General features: G+C 64.7%; 1 protein-coding gene across 5 annotated transcripts; it reads right to left on the reverse strand.

The window, feature by feature from the left end:
• Window positions 1-3,323: 3,323 nt before the first annotated feature.
• Window positions 3,324-18,947, reverse strand: FGFR3 (fibroblast growth factor receptor 3). Of its 5 annotated transcripts, none has more exons than XM_023206771.3 (18): window positions 18,766-18,947; window positions 18,184-18,393; window positions 12,646-12,915; window positions 12,358-12,423; window positions 10,628-10,797; window positions 10,429-10,552; window positions 10,147-10,337; window positions 8,338-8,482; window positions 7,662-7,852; window positions 7,214-7,362; window positions 6,707-6,828; window positions 6,518-6,628; window positions 6,245-6,435; window positions 6,012-6,134; window positions 5,860-5,930; window positions 5,505-5,642; window positions 5,256-5,361; window positions 3,324-5,092 (listed from the first exon to the last, which is right to left on the reverse strand). In XM_023206771.3, the coding sequence occupies exons 2-18, from the start codon at window positions 18,290-18,292 to the stop codon at window positions 4,946-4,948; spliced, it is 2,424 nt and encodes an 807-aa protein (XP_023062539.1). In that variant the 5' UTR covers window positions 18,293-18,393; window positions 18,766-18,947; the 3' UTR covers window positions 3,324-4,945. The 5 variants fall into 5 exon arrangements, with proteins under 5 accessions (XP_023062539.1, XP_023062540.1, XP_023062538.1 ...); XM_023206772.2 differs by having other exon boundaries at window positions 7,214-7,359; window positions 18,766-18,919; XM_023206770.2 differs by lacking the exon at window positions 8,338-8,482 and adding an exon at window positions 9,108-9,258 and having other exon boundaries at window positions 7,214-7,359; window positions 18,766-18,919.
• Between the last annotated feature and the right edge of the window lie 1,317 nt (window positions 18,948-20,264).

Raw genomic sequence — 20,264 nt, forward strand, 5'->3', positions numbered from 1 at the left:
AAACACTCACTTCTTTTTTTTTTTTTTTTTATTGAGACGTAGTCTTGCTCTGTCACCCAGGCTGGAGTGCAGTGGTGTGATCTTGGCTCACTGCAACCTCCACCTCCTGGGTTCAAGCAATTCTCCTGCCTTGGCCTCCTGAGTAGCTGGGATTACAGGTACCCGCCACCACGCCTGGCTTTTTTTTTTTTTGTATTTTTAGTAGAGACGGGGTTTCACCATGTTAGCCAGGATGGTCTCCATCTCCTGACCTCGTGATCCACTCATCTTGGCCTCCAAAGTACTGGGATTACAGGTGTGTTTTTATTAGAGATGGAGTTTCATCATGTTGGTCAGGCTGGTCTCGAACTCCTGACCTCAGGTGAGCCACCCGTCTCAGCCTCCCAAAGTGCTAGGATTACAGGTGTGAGCCACCGCGCCCAGCCTAAACTCTCAGTTCTAGCGTAGGGATTCAGGTATTGGGCATACAGCTTCCAGACTCCTTTTGGAATGCCACAATCCAGACTTTTTTTTTTTTTTTTTTTACTGAAGGACAACCTGCAGTGGCTCCCAGTGGGTCCCGGTGCTGGCAGGAGTGTGCTGGCGAGCCGGCTTTGTCTGTGTGTGTCCTTCAGGGGCCCTAGGGCTGACCACCGGGGAGCCCGTCCTGGGCCGTGTTAAGCACCTTTTGTAGAACTCGTATTTTTATTAAAACATCAAATCTGTTCCTGTAACAGTGCAGAGTAATAATATTTCTGAACCATTGGGCACACAGGAGCTCGTGGAAGCCGGCAGTGCTGTCCACGTGGCTGTAGGGGCTGGGCCTTGGGGTGCGCGTGGCTGCGAGGCCAGTTCCAGAAGGAGCCTCACCATCCCTGGGCTTTTGAGTGCTGGGCCGCCCTCCATGGGTTTAGCCTTTGGCCTCACGCTTCCTGCTCTGCAGGATGGGTCTGCAGGGTCAGGAGGCCCACGTTCCCAGGCCCTGTGACAGCGTGAGCTGCTCATGGAACAGTGTGGGATGTTCTCCAGGCCAGTGGCCCTGTCACCTGGTCATGCTCTCCCTGCTCTGGGGACCTCAGTGACTTCTTGGGAGTGACTAACTGGGGTTAGGGGCTGGGACCCTGGCCGAGGTGTCACCCAGGAGGGCCAGCTCTTCCGAAAGACTCCTCAGGCAGCTGAGGGGAAAGGGTGCCGAGTACTGCCCTCAGGAGTCTGGACGAGGCAGGGCCTTCAGCCTGCAGTCTAGCCCACAGGCGGGGCCCAGACACCCTGAGGGACGTGTGATGGCCTGGGGGCGTGGAGGGCAGTCCCCAGTCCGGACCTCTGGGTGCCTACCTGCCTCAGCGTGGCCCGGCTGCAGGAGTGCGTGGATGGTTCCAGTGCCAGGACAGCAGTGTGGCATCTTGGCTTCCAACCCTTCTCCGTAGACAGAAGCCATCCCTGAGGTGGCTGCCCACACTGGGACCAGGCCCTGTGGGTGCCTCACGGGCTTCTCTGTGGCCCTGGCTACTGGTTTGTTCACACTGAGGGTCCTCCCTCGGGGCCTCCCTTGACCCTTAGGCCCTTGTTGATCAGAGGAAATGATGGACCCACAGCTGGGCTGGGAGGTGCCCATTTATGGGGACAGCAACCCCAAGAGCTGTGAACAGACCTGGTGCCCTTGGTGACCCCAGGAGCCACGAGTTGTGTCCTGGAAGCCGGGCCTCCCATGAGACACGTCCCCCTCAGAAAGCCATCAGCAGACGGCAAGGGCGGGCACCCTGCCAGCCTAGAGGGTGCCCTGATGGTGGAGGTTCAGCTGTGCTGACAGCTGGGGTCGCTCATGGGCTCACCTTCTTATGGGACAGGGAAGGCAGCTGGGGAGCCCCTGGTGGGGCAGCTTCGAGGACTATGCCCTGCCATCTGGGTTCTCTAAGGAAGCGCTCTGAGGAGGAGGAGACTGGCCCACCAGCACCTTCATGGGCCACTGTTCTCCCGGTGGCCCAGCCCTTTGGTCCCCAGCACCCATTCAGGGTCCCACTGTGCCCACCAGAGGTCCACCAGGGCCCTGACTGGAGAAGGGCCTTAAGTTGTGGCAGGGACACAGCCGGCGCTAGGTGGCGCCCCCGGCCTGCGCTCCAAGCCCCATGCTCTGCTGGCCTTGGTGTGGCTGCTGTCACTGCCTGCCTGTTGGCCCGGTCGCCCCACTACCCTGCAGGCCTCAGCCTGTGACCTTCAGGCCCACGAAGGTCTCCCCATCCTGCCACCGTCACCAGGCGTCCCACAGTCAGGCCTGCCTCCGGGCCCAGCATGGGGTTTCTGGGCAGGTGTGGGCCTTAGGGAAAGCCCCTTGTGAGGTCACTGTGCTGCCTCCACCAGGCCTGCGCCCACATGTGCTTCCCTGAATGGGGTTGAGTTAAACCTTTGCCTGCCCAGGAAACGGGGGTCAGGAACACCCCCTGACCTGAAAGGTGAGTTTGGAGCCAGAGTATAGAGTGAAAGTTCATGCAGCCCACGGCTGGGAAACCCTGCTCTCAAGCCAGCAGAGGGGAGGAGAGACGAGGAGGATGGCAGAAGGGACAAGAGCAGCGGGGAGGACAGCAGAGAAGAGGGAGGATGGCAGAGAGGACAGAAGGAGGTGGGGAGAACAGAGGGGATGGGGGAGGAGAGCAGAGGGAGAACGGCAGAGATGGGGAAAGCAGAGGGGAGGACAACAGAGAGGGTGGTGGGGAGTCACGAGATGGCACCCCTCCTCCAGGAAACCTTCCCAGACTTGCTCTCACCAGGTTGTCCTCCCACCCTGCTAGGGCTATGAACTTGGGCAAGGGCCCAGTTCCATCTCTGGGTTCTCAGCACCCCCATCAGCCCCTCATCTGCCCAAAGGTGCTGTGTCACTGTGGGGGGCCCTGATGGAGCCCAAGGCAGTGAGGGCACTGGTTGCCCGGCCTGGGAGGGCAGAGGCTGACCCAGAGAGTGGCCACCTGTGGAGCCCCCCAGGGCCCCAAGAGGGTTTTGCTTACTTTTGGCTCCATGGGGGGGATGCCCTGAAAGCTCCCCAGTTGACTGGGAAGGCGGATGCCAGGGGTGGGGTGATGAGGGAAGGTCTGCCTCCCAGCTGGTGGGACAGGACCCTCCCCACCACCACCACCTCAGGAACCCACGAGCTGGGAGCAGCCAGGGCAGTGCACCCCCAAGCACCCTGCTCCCTCCCACCAGGGCCCTCCCGTAAACTCTCCTTGCCCTTGGGGCTCCCAGACCACCAGGGAGACCTTCGGTGCTGCTGCCAGCATCCACCTGGGAGCACCTGGCGGCCAGTGACCCCTCCCTCCCCTATCCCAGAAGAACGGGAGGCAGAAACCTCAGAGCCAGGTTAGGAACCAGGTGTCTTTATTTTTTGCAAAGTTCGTCGCTGGGTTAACAAAATCGCACCTGCAGGTTTGGGTGACACCTCTGGCCACCATGCACTGGGTCTCAAGAAGAGACCACCCTGAACCATGGCCCTGCAGGCAAGCAAGGGACAGCCGTCCAGACTCAGTGCCCAGCAACAGTACAGAACCAACCGACTGCATTCACAGCTTCCCCCCAAGCTTTGAAAGGTAGCAGTCCAGGCTATAAAACTCTAGAAGCATTGCGTAAGAAGTGTTAAGTCTACAGCAAATACATCTTGTAAAAACTCAATAAATTATATATATAGATATATATAAACTTGTAACATCTAACAACATCTGAACCTGCACGCAGGGCCGGCCCCTCCCTGGAAACCATCTCCCGCCTGGGACACAGCAATTAGAAGAATTTGTATGAAAATACCAGCTTGCTTTGAAGTCCAAAAAATAAATCTCCTCAAGAAACATCATATAGAAATCTAATTCCCCTGAAAAAGAAGGACAAAGGAAATAAAATATCCTCACTCAATGGAATCACCTCCAACTATTAACGACCTTTTAGGCTTGGAGGGAATCCTCCAGCGCCGGTGCAGGCTGGACGTACATTCTTGGCTGTCCCTCTATAGGCAGGATAAACCTTCTCGGCTGTTAATAAGTTAAAAATTAAAACTCTCCGCCATGTGGCTGGCTAAATGCTAGAAGTGTTGGGGTGTGGGAACAAGGGTGCCGGGGGCCCATAAATAGCTTTACAAATATACAGGTCCAGTTTTAAAACAAAACTGCGGTGCCAGAAAAGGCCCTGCTCCTCTGCTTGCATGGGTGAGACCCCTGGGGCCTCCCTCCCCGCCCAGGGCCATGCGTGCCTCCTGTGCCCCCAGGGTCGCAGGCCTCCGTTGCACCAGTCTTTTCCTCTTCCATATACTTTATATATATGTATGTATATATACCATATACACAGCATCTATTTATAGAAATGTACACTAGTTTCTGGAATAAACCTTTTGGATAAAAGGTAGAGGCTCCCATCTTCAGGTACCCGTAATTTCAGTCTCTAAGGGGCAGGGTGGGAACTGGGAAAGCCTGGAGGTCGGGGGGCAGTGCCATTAACACCCCCAGGAACAAGGTGCTCGACACGTAGGGCTTCCCTGCAGGCTCAGCTTTGGGTGTGGGAGGGGTTGAGGCCCACCCTGTGATGTCCCGTGGTGCAAAGGTAGAGGCTGAGGCCATGTTGGGCCCAGCTCCCTGCCCCACAGGGGTCCCACCGGGTGGACCCACTTACATTCTGCACTGGGTCCCCCCAGAACAAAGGCCCCTTGGTGCTGCAGCACCAGTCAGGAGGCTGTTGCACAGCAGCAGGGACACCCAGGGTGTACCTCTGCACCTGGAGGCCACGAGATGCGCATGCATGCAGACACACACACAGATGTGCACGTGCGCGCGCGCGCGCACACACACACACACACACACACACATGCACACAGACTGAAGCTTTGTGTAGCTGTCTCTCCATCTGCACTGAGTCTCATGCCGGGCAGTGGCTGTGCACCAGCAGCAAGGTGGACTGCTAGGGACCCCTCACATTGTTGGGGACCAGTGGCCCTTCACGTCCGCGAGCCCCCACTGCTGGGTGGGGCTGGGGGCAGCAGGTCGTGGGCAAACACGGAGTCATCCCCTGAGGAGCTGGAGCTGGGGGTGTCCTGGCCGCCGGGGGAGTACTGCTCGAAGGGCGCTGACAGGTCCAGGTACTCCTGCTGGTGGGAGGCGGGGTGAGCGCTGTCCCACAAAGCCCCTCTTCGCACAGCCACCGCTCTGTGCCCCAGAGGGCCCGCCCCACACCTCAGCACTCTGGGAGGCAGGATGGCCGGGGGCAGGGGGGGCATGGGGTGGCACTAGGCCAGAGCCAGCACTCACGTCGGTGGACGTCACAGTGAGGACACGGTCCAGGTCCTCCACCAGCTGCTTGAAGGTGGGCCTCTGGGAGGGCGCAGCGTGCCAGCACTCCCGCATGATCATGTACCTGCGGGCAGGGTGCTCAGGTGTGAGCCCCACCACCTCCCACCTTATTCGGGAACAGCCTGAAGGGCTGCCCGTCCCTACCCCGCCCTGCCCTGGAGGGCCTCCCACCCGAGGACCCAGTGGAGGGCCAGGGATGGCGCTCACAGGTCGTGTGTGCAGTTGGCCGGCTTGTCCATTCGGTGGCCCTCCTTCAGTAGCTTGAAGAGCTCCTCCACAGGGATGCCGGGGTACGGAGAGCCCCCCAGCGTGAAGATCTCCCAGAGCAGGACCCCAAAGGACCAGCTGCAGGGGGAGGCGAGGTCAGGCTGTCCTGAGACTCCCAGGACAGACACCTGGGCGGGCACCAGGGGAACGGGCCAGGGCTGCGCTGCTGCCCCAGGGAGGGGTAGAGACCACGCCCAAGAGCCCCAGGGCACAGGCGTGGGGGCTGCCGCTGGGGTCCTGGCTCTGCCCAGTTCCCGCCTCCACCCCTGAAGCCAGGGGTCTGGAGGACACATACACGTCACTCTGGTGGGTGTAGACGCGGTCAAACAGGGCCTCAGGTGCCATCCACTTCACGGGCAGCCGGCCCTAGGAGGGGGTGGGAAGGCGGTGTTGGCGCCAGGTGTCCTGCTGGCGTGGCCCCCACCCCCACCCCAGGGCCGGGCTCACGTTGGTGGTCTTCTTGTAGTAGTCGAGGTTGTGCACGTCGCGGGCCAGCCCGAAGTCTGCGATCTTCATCACGTTGTCCTCGGTCACCAGCACGTTTCGAGCAGCCAGGTCCCGGTGGATGCACTGGGGAAGGGATGGGAGGCAGGGCTGAAGCCTCTCCACCTCTCCCTGCTGCTCCCAGCATGTCAGGGCAGTGCCCAGCCTGCTCCACCCACACCTGCCACCCTGCTCACCTTCTGGGAGGCGAGGTACTCCATGCCTCGGGCCACCTGGTAGGCACAGGACACCAGGTCCTTGAAGGTGAGCTGCTCCTCAGGCGGCTTGCAGGTGTCGAAGGAGTAGTCCAGGCCCGGGGGCCGCCGCGCCCGCAGAAACTCCCGCAGGTTGCCCTTGGCCGCGTACTCCACCAGCACGTACAGGGGCCCTGGGGGCACGGGCTCCTCAGAGGGGCTGCCAGACCCAGGAGGGCTGCCCACTGGCACCACCGCCGCTACCACCACACCTACCGCCCTGCGTGCAGGCGCCCAGCAGGTTGATGATGTTCTTGTGTTTCCCAATCATCTTCATCATCTCCATCTCAGACACCAGGTCTGACAGATCCTTGTCAGTGGCATCATCTGTGCAAGGAGGGAGGGCCTGTGTCAGGCGGCGGCACCCCCAGCCCAGCCCTGCACCCCTGGCCGCCCCCTCCTCACCTTTCAGCATCTTCACGGCTACGGTGACAGGCTTGGCGGCCCGGTCCTTGTCAATGCCGATAGCCTCCGCCATGACCACCTGGCCGAAGCAGCCCTCCCCAAGGGGCTTACCCAGGGTCAGCCTGGCAGTGGAGGCAGAGGGGCCATGAGCATGCAAGCTCATCCACTCTCAGCCCACCATGGTCCCCACTCCCACCTGGCCCAGCCCTTGACGCCCAGAGACACCACCTCCAGGAAGCCCTCCATGCTCCCCCTACAGCCTGCTCATAAGGATGAAGAGTGTCACCTACTGCCTCCCGCCCTTGCTGCCCCTCCAAACACGGCACCTTGAGAGGGGCAGTCCCTGTCATGCACCCCTCCCAGGAGCATCTCCACAGAGCCCCAGCTACACCCAACATCCACCACATCCCTGATGGCCCCTAAACGCAGCCGGGCCCCTGCCTGGTGGCTGTTTCACCCCCACCACCGAGCCCCCTACAGCCCACGCCAGCCCTCAGCACCACTGACCGGGCCCGAGACAGCTCCCATTTGGGGTCAGCAGGCAGCTCAAGCTCGGAGACGTTGGCCAGCGTGGGACCCTCCCCTGAGGACAGCCTTGCAATGCGCACCAGCGGTGTGTTGGAGCTCATGGACGCGTTGGACTCCAGGGACACCTGCTTGGGTCAGCAGGGGCAGGTTGGCGCCGTGTGGGCGATGGGGCGTGGAGGTACAGCTGGGGGTCAGTGCTGGGCCGGAAGCGGGGGCATTCTGACTTCCACCAGCATTGAATGAAGATTTTTAGAATGTTTTGTGTCCCAAAGTACCCTGGGCTCTACATGGTGACCAGAGACAAGGAGAGGTGAGCCCGCCTGGCTGCAGAGAGGACTCGCACAGCCAAGGACCAGCGTGGGCCGAGGGGGAGTCCGGGAGGCCCGGCGGGCAGGCAGCTCAGAACCTGGTATCTACTTTCTGTTACCTGTCGCTTGAGTGGGAAGCGGGAGATCTTGTGCACGGTGGGGGAGCCCAGGCCTTTCTTGGGGGTGCTGCGCAGGCGGCAGAGCGTCACAGCCGCCACCACCAGGATGAACAGGAAGAAGCCCACCCCGTAGCTGAGGATGCCTGCGTACACACTGCCCGCCTCGTCAGCCTCCACCAGCTCCTCCTCGGCTGCAAAGACACGGGCATTGAGGCCTGGCCTGGCCCCCACCCCGGCCCCCATGGCTGCCCCTGGCTCAGAGCTGCAGGCACCACTGGAGGCGGGAGGGGGCTCAGAACCTCAGCACCCGCCTTGTCTGGAGGGTCTTGCGGTCAGTAACTCGGGTGAGTCTGGAAGGCCAGACCCTGGAGAGGAGGAGCCCAGCAGAGCCAGCCAGTCCCACACCGCCACCAGGCGCCCAGGAGACACCAGAGCCGCAGGAGGGGCCTTTGGGGACCCAGACAGGAAGGGGGCTCGAGGAGGCTGATGGGGCCCCTCTGGGACCAGGACCGGGCCAGGCCAACTTTGTGCCCACAAGGGGCACAGGGCCAGGTGTGAGGGCTCGAGGAGTGGGGCGGCCATAAGCTACAGGATTCCCGTCCGTCCTGGCGGCTTTGGCATGTCCCGAGCCAGCGTCCCCGAGACAGTGCGGAGCAGCAGCAGCAGAAGCCGGTACCTGGCAGCACCACCAGCCACGCAGAGTGATGGGAAAACCCAATAGAATTGCCCGCCAGGCAGGTGTACTCCCCGGCGTCCTCAAAGGTGACGTTGTGCAAGGACAGAACCTCTAGCTCCTTATCGGTGGTATTAGCGCCCGCCGTCTACAAAGAGAGAGCAGAGCGATAGGCGAGCGCCAGCACCGCCCTGCGGGCACCGCACAGAGTCCACACGGCAGGATCCAGCCGCTGCAAGGAAAACGCCGCCACCACCAACTCCTCAGCCACCGCCAACTTGGTCACCGCCACGCGGCCGAGGGCCCTCCGCCTGGTGCACCGGTACCGAGCCCGAAGCCAGGCCCCTCCACCGGCGAGTCCTCTGTCCCAGGTGAGCGGCAGGCGGGCAGGCAGCATGCGGGTTAGCGCAGAGCCGGGCGGGTGCAGGTGGAGGATGGACACACGGACACAGGCTGCGGAAGCGAGCAGGCAGCGGGCGGGGGCGGAGAGAGGCGGCAGGGGGCGCTCACAGACGGCACGGAGCCGGCCCGGTGGGCACCGGGCACCTCCTGTGCGGGCGCAGGCGTGCGGGAAGGGTCGGCGCAGACCACAGGGCTCGAAGCGGGCGGTCACCGTGGAGGCTGGAGCTGCCAGCCTTGCCGAGGCGGCCACGAGCGGAGCGCGAGCCGGGGGCGGGAGCGAGCAGGGCTGGGCGTGCGGGGCGTGCAGGGCGCGCGGCCAGGGCCTTGGAGCTGGAGCTCTTGTGCCGGCCGGCATGGGACAGAGTGGTTACCTGCTCGGGGCCCGTGAACGCTCAGCCAAAAGGCCTTCTCGGCCACGCCTATGAAATTGGTGGCTCGACAGAGGTACTCGCCCCCGTCCCGCTCCGACACATTGGCCAGGCGGAGGCGCACGTCGGCCTCCACACTCTCACTGATCCAGGACTGCGGGGACAAGAGACCCGGCTCAGGCACGCCCCAGAGGCAGCCCCGCCGGGCACGAGGCAGGATATGGGAGACCCCCAAGGTACAGATGGAAGCTGGGCTGCGTCAGCCCGGAAGGCTGCCTGGAGGAGGCGTGGAGGCACTTCATGGTGGCTGTGATTCCACAGGATGCACGTCTCTGCCTCCACCCCAACAACCCAGCCCAGACCCTCAGACAGCCCCTGGGCGCTGGCCTGCCCTCCCCCGGGCTCTTGCAGAACCTAGGCCCTGGACAGGGCCGGAGGTGGCCTCTGTCTGGGCAGGGTCTGGACTCCACCCTCGCCCTGGGCCTGCTCCCCGCCCCCATCAGACCGTCTTCTCTCTGAACAGATGTTTCTCTTTGGGCTTTGAATGTCGCAACCGTCCCAATTCAGTGGTCCCCACCCGGCAGCCGTGGGAACAAAGCTAAGGGCTCCGGGACGCAGGCAGACAGTAAGCTCGGGCCCCAACGCACACAGCTGACGACTGCCCATTGGCCAGGTCGGGGCTCGGCCGCTGCCTCTGAGGTTCAGAGGGGGCCTGGAGGGCTTGGCCACTGCCCTCCTGTCCTGGGGCACCACTGCTGCCCGAGCCACACCCACCCCCGAGAGGCCCCTGTGGGCAGCTCCATGTCAGGGATTCAGTGGCCGAGGTTGGCCCTCTGCAGACACAGAAACAAGTCCCACCGCAGCTGCCTGTGGTCCGAGGTGTGGGGTGGCTGAGACTCGGCCCCACCAGCACCCCCACAGCTTCTTCCCCCGAAGCTCCAACCCCTAGACCCCAATCCTCACGCAACCCCCAGCCATGGGGCACCCTTGGGGCCAGCCCAGGAGCCTGAGCCGCGGCACCCATGAGCACACGGTGGCCCACCTTGAGCACGGTGACGTAGGGTGTGCCATCGGGGCCCACCTTGCTGCCATTCACCTCCACGTGCTTGAGCCACTGGATGTGGGGCTGCGCGTCACTGTACACCTTGCAGTGAAACTCCACATCGCTGCCCAGCACCGCCGTCTGGTTGGCCGGCAGCCCCGCCTGCAGGATGGGCCGGTGCGGGGAGCGCTCTGTGGGGGCAGATGATGCTCAGGGGCCACCCCCCCCCTCGCCGTTGCCGCCACTGCCGCCCCAGAGCCCACGCCGGCCCAAGGCCCTCACCCAGCACGTCCAGCGTGTATGTCTGCCGGATGCTGCCAAACTTGTTCTCCACCACGCAGGTGTAGTTGCCGCGGTCCGAGGGCACCACACTTTCCATGACCAGGCTCCACTGCTGGTGCCGCAGCTGCAGCGGGGCACAAGTGAGTGGAGGCAGCGACCACCGCGCCTGCCAGGCCCAGAGCCACCCTGCCGCGCCCACCTTGATGCCTCCGATGCGGTGCTCGCCGCGGAACTCCTTGCCATTCTTCAGCCAGGAGATGGAGGGAGTGGGGTTGCCAGCAGCCGGGCAGCGGAAGCGGACGGTGTTGGCAGCCGGCACGGCCAGCAGCTTCTTGTCCATCCGCTCGGGCCGAGTCCAGTAAGGGGCCCCTGCTGGCCGAGGTGCACGTGAAGGCCATGACCCGAGTGGGAGCAGAGGCCCCTCTGAACAACCTCCTTCCCAAAGCTGCCCCTGCCCACCCCCAGTCTCAGTTTCCCCTCCTGTGTAGAAAGAGGGTGGGATGAGGCTCCCAGGAGCCTCCACACCATGTCCCCACCCCGGGGCTTTCTCAGAGCTGGGCCATGTTTCCCCTCCCCTTCCCTCCAAGATGCTCTGCCTGGACCTGTGAAGTCGCGGAGCACAGGGCATTGTCCAGGGGAGCCCACCCGCCCAGAGAGGTTTGCCAGGGGCCAGGCCCACCGACAGGGAGACTGAGGACCAAGGGGGCAGCCTGATGTAGTGGACAAGCCAGGACCTGGGAGCAGTTTGTCAGGAGAGAAGCCCAGTCGCCTGCAGAGCCAGGAGCCTTGGAGGCAGCTGTGCAGCATGCGCCCACGGGAATCAGAGACCCTACACCACCCTCTGCAGAGCTCCGAGTCTGACGGGCACCCAGGCCCTGCCTCCTCCCGTCTCGATGTCCGGGGGTCCCACCACCCCTTCCTCACAGCCCAACTGGTTTTTCTCCTTCCTCGGGGCTGGGACCGCCTTCCTGCCAGGACTCCCGGCAAGGCTGAGCTGGCATCCCCCAGGAGGGGAGCAGTCCTCCCCTCAGTGACCTCACTGCCAGCCCCTCCAGGGACACACCCATCGGGGCACTGAGGCCCAGCAAGAAGCAGTGTGGACACAGGCTGGAAAGAGGCACCCCAGGGTGCGAGCTCCCTCCCAGGCCTCCTGGAAACCCCCAGGGTGAGTTTCCCCAGCTCAGTTTATCTCATGGACTCAGCCTCCCCTCCTCACCTGCTCACCCCACGGGCCCAGGGACCCAGCCCACACACCATCACCATCAGTCCGCAAATCGTAACTGCCCCCCATGTCTGTGCCACGATGACCCTCCCCTGCACACACTCACCTCACAGTTCCTCCAAAACCAGAAGTCCCACCTCCCCGCTCTACAACTTGGCAAAGTCCACCTGCCAGTGTTCCAGGCCGGGACACCAGGCATCGTCTCCGACAGCTCTCCCACAGCTGCAGCCCACCCACCAGCCACCCTCCTGCCAGCCACCCTGCCCGCCACTGGTTGTGGTAGGTGTCCCGGGCTGGCCTACCACCTCACCCTGGGTCCATCCACCCCATGGCAGCCACCTGAGCGCCCTGCCCTGCTGCACTCATACCTACAGCATCCACCTCACCTATAGCCAAAACCAGAGCTCCACAGGCCAGCCCTGGCCTCCTCCTGCTCCTAGAACCCCCAGGGCCCTGTGCCTCAGTCTCCCCATCAGCAACACGGGTGTCCCCGTGCACCACAACCCTGCCACCAGGGAGCCAGTGTCAGGCATCTAGAGCCATGTCAGTGGCTCAGCCCCTCCTGCATCCTGAGGGGAATGGACCTTCGGGGTGACCCCAGGGAGGTTGTCCCGGGGCCTTAGGCCCTTAGCTGCCTGTGGAGGGCAGGGCTTGGCAGTGGCAGCAGGCCCTACCCTGGTTGGCCTGATCCTTGACCCTGCTCCCACCTGTGTCCACACCTGTGTCCTCAGCCTCATCCTCCCCGTCTTCGTCATCTCCCGAGGATGGAGCGTCTGCAAGGCAGAGACGGCCACGTCCAATGCTCAACCTGCCCCAGGAGGCCCCCAGGTGCCCCTCCAGGTGAGGAAGGGTCCCCCATTTAGGCAGCACTTCTTGGGGGTGCCCTCCTCTCCACCAATGACCAGAGAGACCCCCAGTCGCTCCTGACCCACGCAGGGACTCAGGGAGCCCGGCACTCGGCTCTTTTCTGTAGCTGGTGTGGCCCCAGAGCTCACCTGTCACCCGCACGCTGAAGTGGCAAAGTACGCGCTGTGTGAGTCGCTGCCGGCAGCTGTAGGCCCCAGAGTCCTCGTGGGAGGCATTCAGCACCTGCAGCCGCTGGGGCCCCACCAGGACACGCTCCGAGGGCACCAGCCCTGCGCCATCCTTGACCCAGACAGTGGGCCCCATGGGACCACCCCCGGGCGGGGGACAGCTCAGCTCCACAGCGTCCCCGCTGCCGAAGACCAACTGCTCCTGCTGGCTGGGCTCTGGGCCGGGGACTTCTGTGGGCAAGATGGGTGACCATGAGGCAGGCACCCCCAAACCCGGCACTGTTTACAGACACAGCAGTGGAGGCCTCAGCCACCCTGAGTGAGGAAGGCTCTGACCCGGATCCAGGGTCCCACCAGACCAGGGGCTGGAAACCGTGCCCCGAAAGGGCCAGAGGTCTCTATCTTCAGCTTTGCCAACCAGTCTCTGTCCCAAGGACTCTGGTCTGCCTTGGTGTGACAGCCACCTTCCCCACACAACCTGCAGCCAACCCCACAGCGGTGCCCCCACAACGCTTCATTTACGGATGCGAAGAATTCAAATCTCAAAGTGTCACAAAGTGTGACTCTTCGTTCTTTTGATTTGTTCAACTGCTTGAAAACATAAAATCCATGCTTGTCTCACAGGTGGCACCACAATGAGCAGGTGTTGGGGGCAAAGGGGACAGGCTGCCCTTTGCTGGCCTTCGGCTGAAATGGAGCTCAGAGGATACTGAGCTCGACAGAGGTACCACGACAGGGTTGGTCAGCCATCCCCCTCGTGGCACACATTCACCCCAGGAGGGGTCCGTCCCTCTCAGCAGCCCCCGCACCCCGTATGGGCCTGAAGAGCAGTTCAGATGGACAGCCAGGGAACAGAACAGGCGAGAAGGAGGAGGTACAGGGTCACGTGGCCACATGGACAGATCTCGGGGGCAATGCGCGGGTTCACCAGGCAGAGCACAGGCCGGAGCAGCGCAAGGGGGCCGGGGCGGGGGTGGGGGCTCCCTGGGGCGGACAAGGTTCTGTATCCTGCAGTTCCTATGGAAGCTCCACACAGCAGTCATGACAGAAAACACACCAAGAAGAGCAAACTACGAACACGTCGCTGGGTCCGGCCAGGGGGGTCTCACAAGCCGGGGACTGGGGAGGCCCAGGCGGGCCCTCAAGGGGGCCTGGTGGTGGGGTCCTGCTGCCTGCAGGGGGACTGGGGCCCCCTCACAGATGAGGACCAGGCTGGGGGCAGGAAGCTGTGACAGCCACAGAGCAGGTCAGCAGCCCTGGTCCCTCCCTGGGGGCTGAGAAGCTGGGGTTGGGGTCACCCACAGGGGCAGACGTGCAGGTGGCCCCTGGGTCCCTCCCCAGCAGCTGCCCAGCTCCCCGGGGCCACCAAAGCCTGTGACCCAAGGACACAGCAGGGGCAGGGCTGGGGGGACCATCACCCCTAGGCTTCCCTGCCAGGGCCAGACAATGCGTGCAGGCGGGAGGCCTGGGCTTGGGGCCGGGACGGGAGTGGGTGGTCCCCCAGGCAGCCTCCTTCTTCAGACCCAGCTGGGCGGGTTGCGCCATCACTTGTCATTCTGCAGACGCGTGGCCTAGATTCGGGGACCCAGCTGCCCACTCTGGCCACACCAGTCCCTGACTGCCTGGCCAGGCCCTATTCTCTCCAACCCACCTAATCCAGCCACACGCGCCCAGTGCCCAGCATGACCCTGCCAGCCACAAGGGCCCACACTCATCCCCTGAAGCATCGCGGGAGCCCTCACCCCACAGGGACCCACAGCTCAAGGACTGCCCCTGCGGGGACCCTGCAGCCAGGGGGGCTCCCAGCCTGACCTCCAGCCCTCCAGTTCTGGCCAGTGTCTTGTGGGGACCACCCAGAGCTGGGAGCTGCTCGAGGCCCCCCAGAAGGCCGAGAACAGGCTGGTCATGGCAGCCTCAGCTGCAGGCCCTGGCCCAAGGGCAACAGCCGGTTGGTTCCGGTTTGGTCTGAGTGGAGACAACAGGTCAAGCCATCCACACAAGTATTCGCTTCAGCCTGGTCCAGCGCGGGGGAACGGGGGACAGCGCAGCCCCAGGCCAGCCACACCGGTGGCCATCTGCCCGTGTGTGGTGGGGAGGGGGGAGCCCTGACTGCCCCCCGACTGCCTGCCTACTAGGTGCCAACAGAGGCCAGGGCACCCCAGCAGGGGCTGGGTGGGGAACACCAGGTGAAGGACGCTGTGACACAAGGCATGAGCGGCCACTATGAGCTCAAGGTCTGACCCCCCCCCCCGGGGAGTCAGCAGTTGGGTGGAGCCCCCATACCCCACCCAGCTGCCAGGCACGGGAGAGCTTTAGCCCCCCAGTGGCCCCAGGAAGGATTCTTTTTTTCTTGATCAACAAAAGGGAGGCCCCACTGACACCACACAGACACTGGTGCCCAAACACATCGTAGACAAAACTCCTGCTGTACCCAAGGCGGGGTAGCCGAGCCTTCTATGGATCCCACAACACATGCTCCTGCAGGCCCCCAACCCCACACAGTGCCAACCTCTACTTGGGCTCCATATGCCAACAACAGCCCTCTGCTGTGTGCCAGAGGGGTTGTGCTGGACCTGGGGGACGTTTCCTAGTCCCAGAGACTCTGCCACTCACGGGTCATGTACCTCGGTTTCCCCCAATGTGGCACAATGTAAAACTCCCACCCCACAGGCCCAGGAGCTCAGGGAAGGCACCACACCCTGTTAAGTGGCTGGAGAAGTGAGAGTGAGGGTGAAAGGCGCTCCCTGCCCTGGGTCTCTTGCCCCAGGACTGATGTCCATTAGGCCAAACTCTGGCCTGGGGAACCTTTCTCCAGGTTCTGGGTCTCTGCAGGGCAGGCCCAGTGCATGTGAAGGCGCATGGGTGAGAGGGTGGGGGAGGCTTGCTCCATCATAAGCCCCTTGGGTTGACCCCAGAGAACAAGGAGCAAATTCAGACTCACTTCCAGAGCTGGCTGCCCCAGGGGTCTATCTGGGTTTTGGGGTGAGATGAGGGCTTAGGGTCATGGAACAACACGTTTTGATTTTGGATGCACACGAAGTTCTCTGCAGCTCTCTGGGGGACAGGGGGGACTGCCAGGCAGGGGCCATAAAACAGCCTAAGAGGAGGAGGCCTCCAGAAGTCCAGCCTCCCGGTCTCCCCACCTGGAGACATTCCTCTAGAGAGTTTCACAATAAAGTCAGGAAAAAAGAGATCTAGAGGCTGGGCAGGCTAAAGAGGGCTTGCCAGGGTTATCCAGCCTAATCCTTCAAACAGCCTGCCATTATCGGTTCTCTTGGACAGGTGAGGAAACTGAGGTTCGAAGAGGGTACCCGAGCCTGGGCTGGCAGCCTGGAGGTCCAGGCCAACCCCCCACCCCACCAAAGGTGGCTCCACTCCCAGCTCATTCACTCCTCAATCACTCAGGTGAGCGCTGCCTGCCTCCCCAGATGGGGTGACTTTGGACCCCCCTCCTCCAGGAGACCCCCGAGTCCCTGGGCTCCCACCCAAGCTCAGCTGTAACAAGGGGTGCCCCATTCCCAGTTCCAGCTCCAAGTGAGACCTGAGAGCTGGGGGGCTGGGGGGTGAGGAAGGAGGGATTCCTGGGCTCACACAAGGACCTGGAGGCCAGGCTCAGCCCAGGTTAATGAACCACCCAGAGGCCCACGCGGCTCAAAGTCCAGCCCGGCAGAGGAGGGGTGGGGGAGGTTGCAGCCAGCACCTTCAGAAAAGATCCTGCACCCCGAGAGCCCTGCTGGGTGGGGTGGGGCTGTGGGAAAGCCGACCTTGTCCTCCTCCCTGCACCCTGGGGGGTCCCCCTAGGTTCCAACCAGGAACACGGCCCCTGGGAGATCCCTAGGTTCCAACCAGGAACGGGGCCCCGGGGAGATGGGGACTGTCCTGGCAGGGCCTGGGGTGGCCAGGGCAGTCCAGGGGCCAAAACCTTCCCCACCGCCCTTGACCACTGCCAGCCAAGGCTCCATAATTTATGTTCCCAGGCAAGCGCTAGCCTAGACCTCAGTACATTTCACGAGGTCTTTGTATTTTTACTGCCCGGCCCATCTTGTTAAGGAACCGGATTAAGTTTATTGACCGATCAACTAACTCACTACCTGTTTCACCAGCTCCAGTGCGGGCGGGGTCGCCGCCCCAAGGCGGGGGGCGGGGCGTTCCAGGAGCGAGTAGGGGAGGCCCCGCGCGCCCGCAGGGGGTCCGGGAAAGGCTCCGCAGCCCGGCCGCCGCCCCTCCCCGGGGCTGGCTGACATTCCCGGGCCGTAGGGAGTAATATCTTTATCTGAATGAGAATACGAAAGCCAGGCTCCCCCCGCGGCCGCCCCTCCCGCACCCCTGGAAGCGGGGCCGCCCGAGCAGGCGCTAAAAGCGCGCGCTGACCTCCCGACGGCCCCTGTCACGCCGCTGAATGACACGCACATTCAAGCGCCGGGCCACTTTCATTCATAAAAAAAAATGACATTGTTCCGGGAGGCTGCAGCCGCCGCCGGAGAAAGGGGCGCGGGGGCGCGGGCGGGGCGGCCGCCATCTGCCTCGGCCCTCCCGGCGCCCTCCCCGGCCCGCCGCGCCCGCAGCCGCTCACACCTCCCCGCGAGCCGCCGCGCCGCCATCAATGCGCGGTCTGTGGCCGCGCCGAGGTACAAAGGAGCGGCTGTTCGGGCCTGGGCCCGGGTGGGGCGCGAGCTCACCGGGCCAAGGCCTCCCTCCGCGCGGCCGCCGGGCTGGGCTGTGCGCGCCCCCTTCGCCCGCCCGGAGCCGGCAGCGTGTACGGGGCGGCGGCACCGGAGCTCTCGGCCCGACCCGCGAGGAACCGCGGCGCGCGTGCAGGGCGGGCCGGGCGCCCCTTCCCCTCACCTCCCTTCAGACCCTCGACATCCCGCAGGACCTGGACCGCCAGCCCGGTCTAGGGCCCGCGACGCTGGGACACGCGCTCCTCGCTTGCCTGGAGCTCGGCGCGCACCCACGGGGAAGCGCCCTCAGCCCCCAGGCACTGGCAGGGTCGGCAGCGGGGGCGCTGGAGGCTGCAGCCTCGTCCGGCGGGCAGGGGCCGGGCTTCGCTGACGCGCACACCCACCCTCAGAAGTCCGGCCTCTCCCCTTGGCCGAAGCTGGCCACAAACTGGGGCCCGGGGGAGGGGGACGCCAACAATGGGAACTTTCCGTCTGCGCAGAGCCCGAAGAACAGCGGGAATCGTGGAAATGGGGAAACCCGCGCCCTCCGGACAGGTCAGGGCTGGGGAGCCGCAGGGGACGGGGCTGCGGACGCCAACCCCCGGCCTGGCTCCCCGTGGCGGCCTCGAATTTGGGGGGTAGCTGCGACTCCAGGCGTCCCACAAGTCGCCGCGCTACCGCCGGCCGCGCTGTCCAGGAAGGAGGCAGCGGAATCTGGGCGCTGACCCCGGGGCGTCACTCACACCCGGAGTCCCCTCCGACCCGGGGCCGGTTCCCGTCCCCAAGGCCTCTGCCCGCACGGGCCGGCCCCTCCCGTGCCCAATGGGTCCCTTCTTACCTGCCACTCGCCCCACGACGCGCTGCTCCGTCCCCAAGGACTCCGAGGAGGCGCCGGCCACGATGGCCACTGCCACGCAGAGCGCGAGGGCGCAGGCAGGGGCGCCCATGGCGGGGGCGGGGGCCGCGGCGTCCTCAGGCAGCGCACGCGGGCATGCTGCCCCCACGGCCCGGAGCGGGCACCGGCGGGAGGCGGGCGCCGCTCGGGAGACTGCGGGAGGAGGAGGGCAGCTCGTTAGCGGCGCGGGTAGGGACGAAAGCAGCGGTGGCCGGCTCCTGCGCCCCGACCCCTCCGACCCCCAGCCGCCCCGCCCGCCGCCGCCGCCGCCGCCCAGAGCTCCCGGGCCGCCTGGCGCCGGCCGCCTCCTCCCCGCCGCGGTTCCTCCCTCCTCCCCCTTCCCTCCCTGGCTGCTGCAGAGCCCTCCCAGGGCGGCGGCGGCGGCGGCAAACTTTCCGGAGCGGGAAGCCCGCGCCCCGGCCCGGCCCGCCGCAGGGACTGCTGTGGTTCCGCGACTGCCGCGCCCGGCCCCTCCACGAGCACTGTTGGACCCTTCCGCGCGCCTGCCCGGACCCGAGCACCGACCTGGCGGGCGCCGGGGTCCGGCTCGCTAGGCGCGGCTCCCACTCCGGCTCGCTGTCCGCAGGCCCAGCTCCCGCCCCGTCCCTCCGGCCGGCGGCCCGCCGGTGCGTCCGTGCGACCGGCAGAGCAGGACCGCGCGGCGCCAGCTGCTCGCGACGCCGCCACCGCCGCCGCCACCGCGCACTGAGCCTGGGCTGCCCCGCGCGCCGCAGCCAGTGGGGGACGGTCCGCGCCCCGCCCCGGCCCCGCCCCGCTCCCGCCCGGCCCCCGCCCGACTCGCCGGGGCGCAAGGCACGCCCTCTCGGGGCGGAGCGGGGCATCCGAGGGGGCGTGGCCGGGCGGGGGCGTCCGGCGGTCTCGAGGGCGTGGGAGCCGGGGCAGGCGGGCGAGGCCCCCAATGGCACCGCGGGGCGGCCCTGGGGACGGCGGGTACGGGGCGCACCGAGGGCGAGCGCAGGCCTCGGTTTGCGCAGCGCGCAGCTCGGGTCCCCTGGGACTGTGCTCAGGAGCTCAGAGGGGAGGTCTCGGCGGGGGTCGGGATGTCAGGAGGCTTCGCCAAGATGCCGCGGAGCTGAACCCTGTGGTGTGAGCGGGAATTCCTCAGGTGGAGGAGGGCAGGACGGCATTCCAGGCCGAGCCTCCGGTGTGCGCGGCAGGCCTGGGGCAGCCCGGCGCGGCCTGCGTACCTGACTGGCGAGGAGCAGAGGCTGCGTTAACTAACCTGGGGCCGAGCCTCAGGCACCTAAGCCGCCTGAGTTCCCGGCCCCGAGAGGTCCCTACCCCTGCCCCCCAGGAGGACACAGGCCTGGGACTGGCTGCCTGCCCGGCCTAGAATGAAGGGCAGGGCCTGGAGACCCTTGGCTTGGGGAGCACAGCCCGGCTCCGAGGGAGGATGACGAAGAGCTGCTGGCAGAGCCTGAGCCGGCCCGAGGTTCCAGGCTCCACGGGGGGGCTCAGGGTCCAACTGAGGAGGGTTGGGACTGGTGAGGTGGGTTCCCAGGAGGGGAAGGCACTGCCCTGCGGGGGACGCTGCGGGTGTCTGGGTCCCCTTACCCCACATGACTGTTAGCTTCCGTGTCCACCCTCACAAGGAAAAGGCCAACTGCTCCCATCTTCAGGCAAAGCCCGAGGAGGTCTGGGGCCCATGGGAGCCGGTGAGCTGGGGGGAGGGCCGGCCGGGTCTGCTGCCCGCCTGGCTTGTGGCTTCCAGGACTGGACGTAGTCATCAGGAAAATGGGCGCTAAAAGCCCCTCAGTGACTGGCTGCTTGCTGACCCTACCCAGCCCATGCACAGCCCCACCCTGCAGCTCCCAGAGGCCAGGGTGTCCCTGGCCTGACCTCAGGGCCTTGGAAGGGCTCTGCTCCCAGGGAGCCCTCATGCCCACCCCTTTGTGCCCACTTGGTGGCTCAGCACTTGTCCTCGGCCACCCTTGTTTCCTGTTCTGGCCAAGTCCATGTCCCCAGACCATCTTGGGGCCCAGCCTCACTAACCTCCAAGTGCA

Source organism: Piliocolobus tephrosceles, chromosome 3 (genome assembly GCF_002776525.5).
Source record: "Piliocolobus tephrosceles isolate RC106 chromosome 3, ASM277652v3, whole genome shotgun sequence".
Lineage (NCBI taxonomy): Eukaryota > Metazoa > Chordata > Mammalia > Primates > Cercopithecidae > Piliocolobus > Piliocolobus tephrosceles.

Bases quoted from the DNA above. Each gene is read 5' to 3' on its own strand.
- FGFR3 (XM_023206770.2), bottom strand. From the start codon at position 18,292: ATGGGCGCCCCTGCCTGCGCCCTCGCGCTCTGCGTGGCAGTGGCCATC. The intron at 10,338-10,428 runs GTGAGGGCCTTG...CTGCCCCCACAG, and splicing joins ATACACGCTGGACGTGCTGG to AGCGCTCCCCGCACCGGCCC. The intron at 6,436-6,517 runs GTAGGTGTGGTG...CCGTGCCCCCAG, and splicing joins GGGCGCCTGCACGCAGGGCG to GGCCCCTGTACGTGCTGGTG.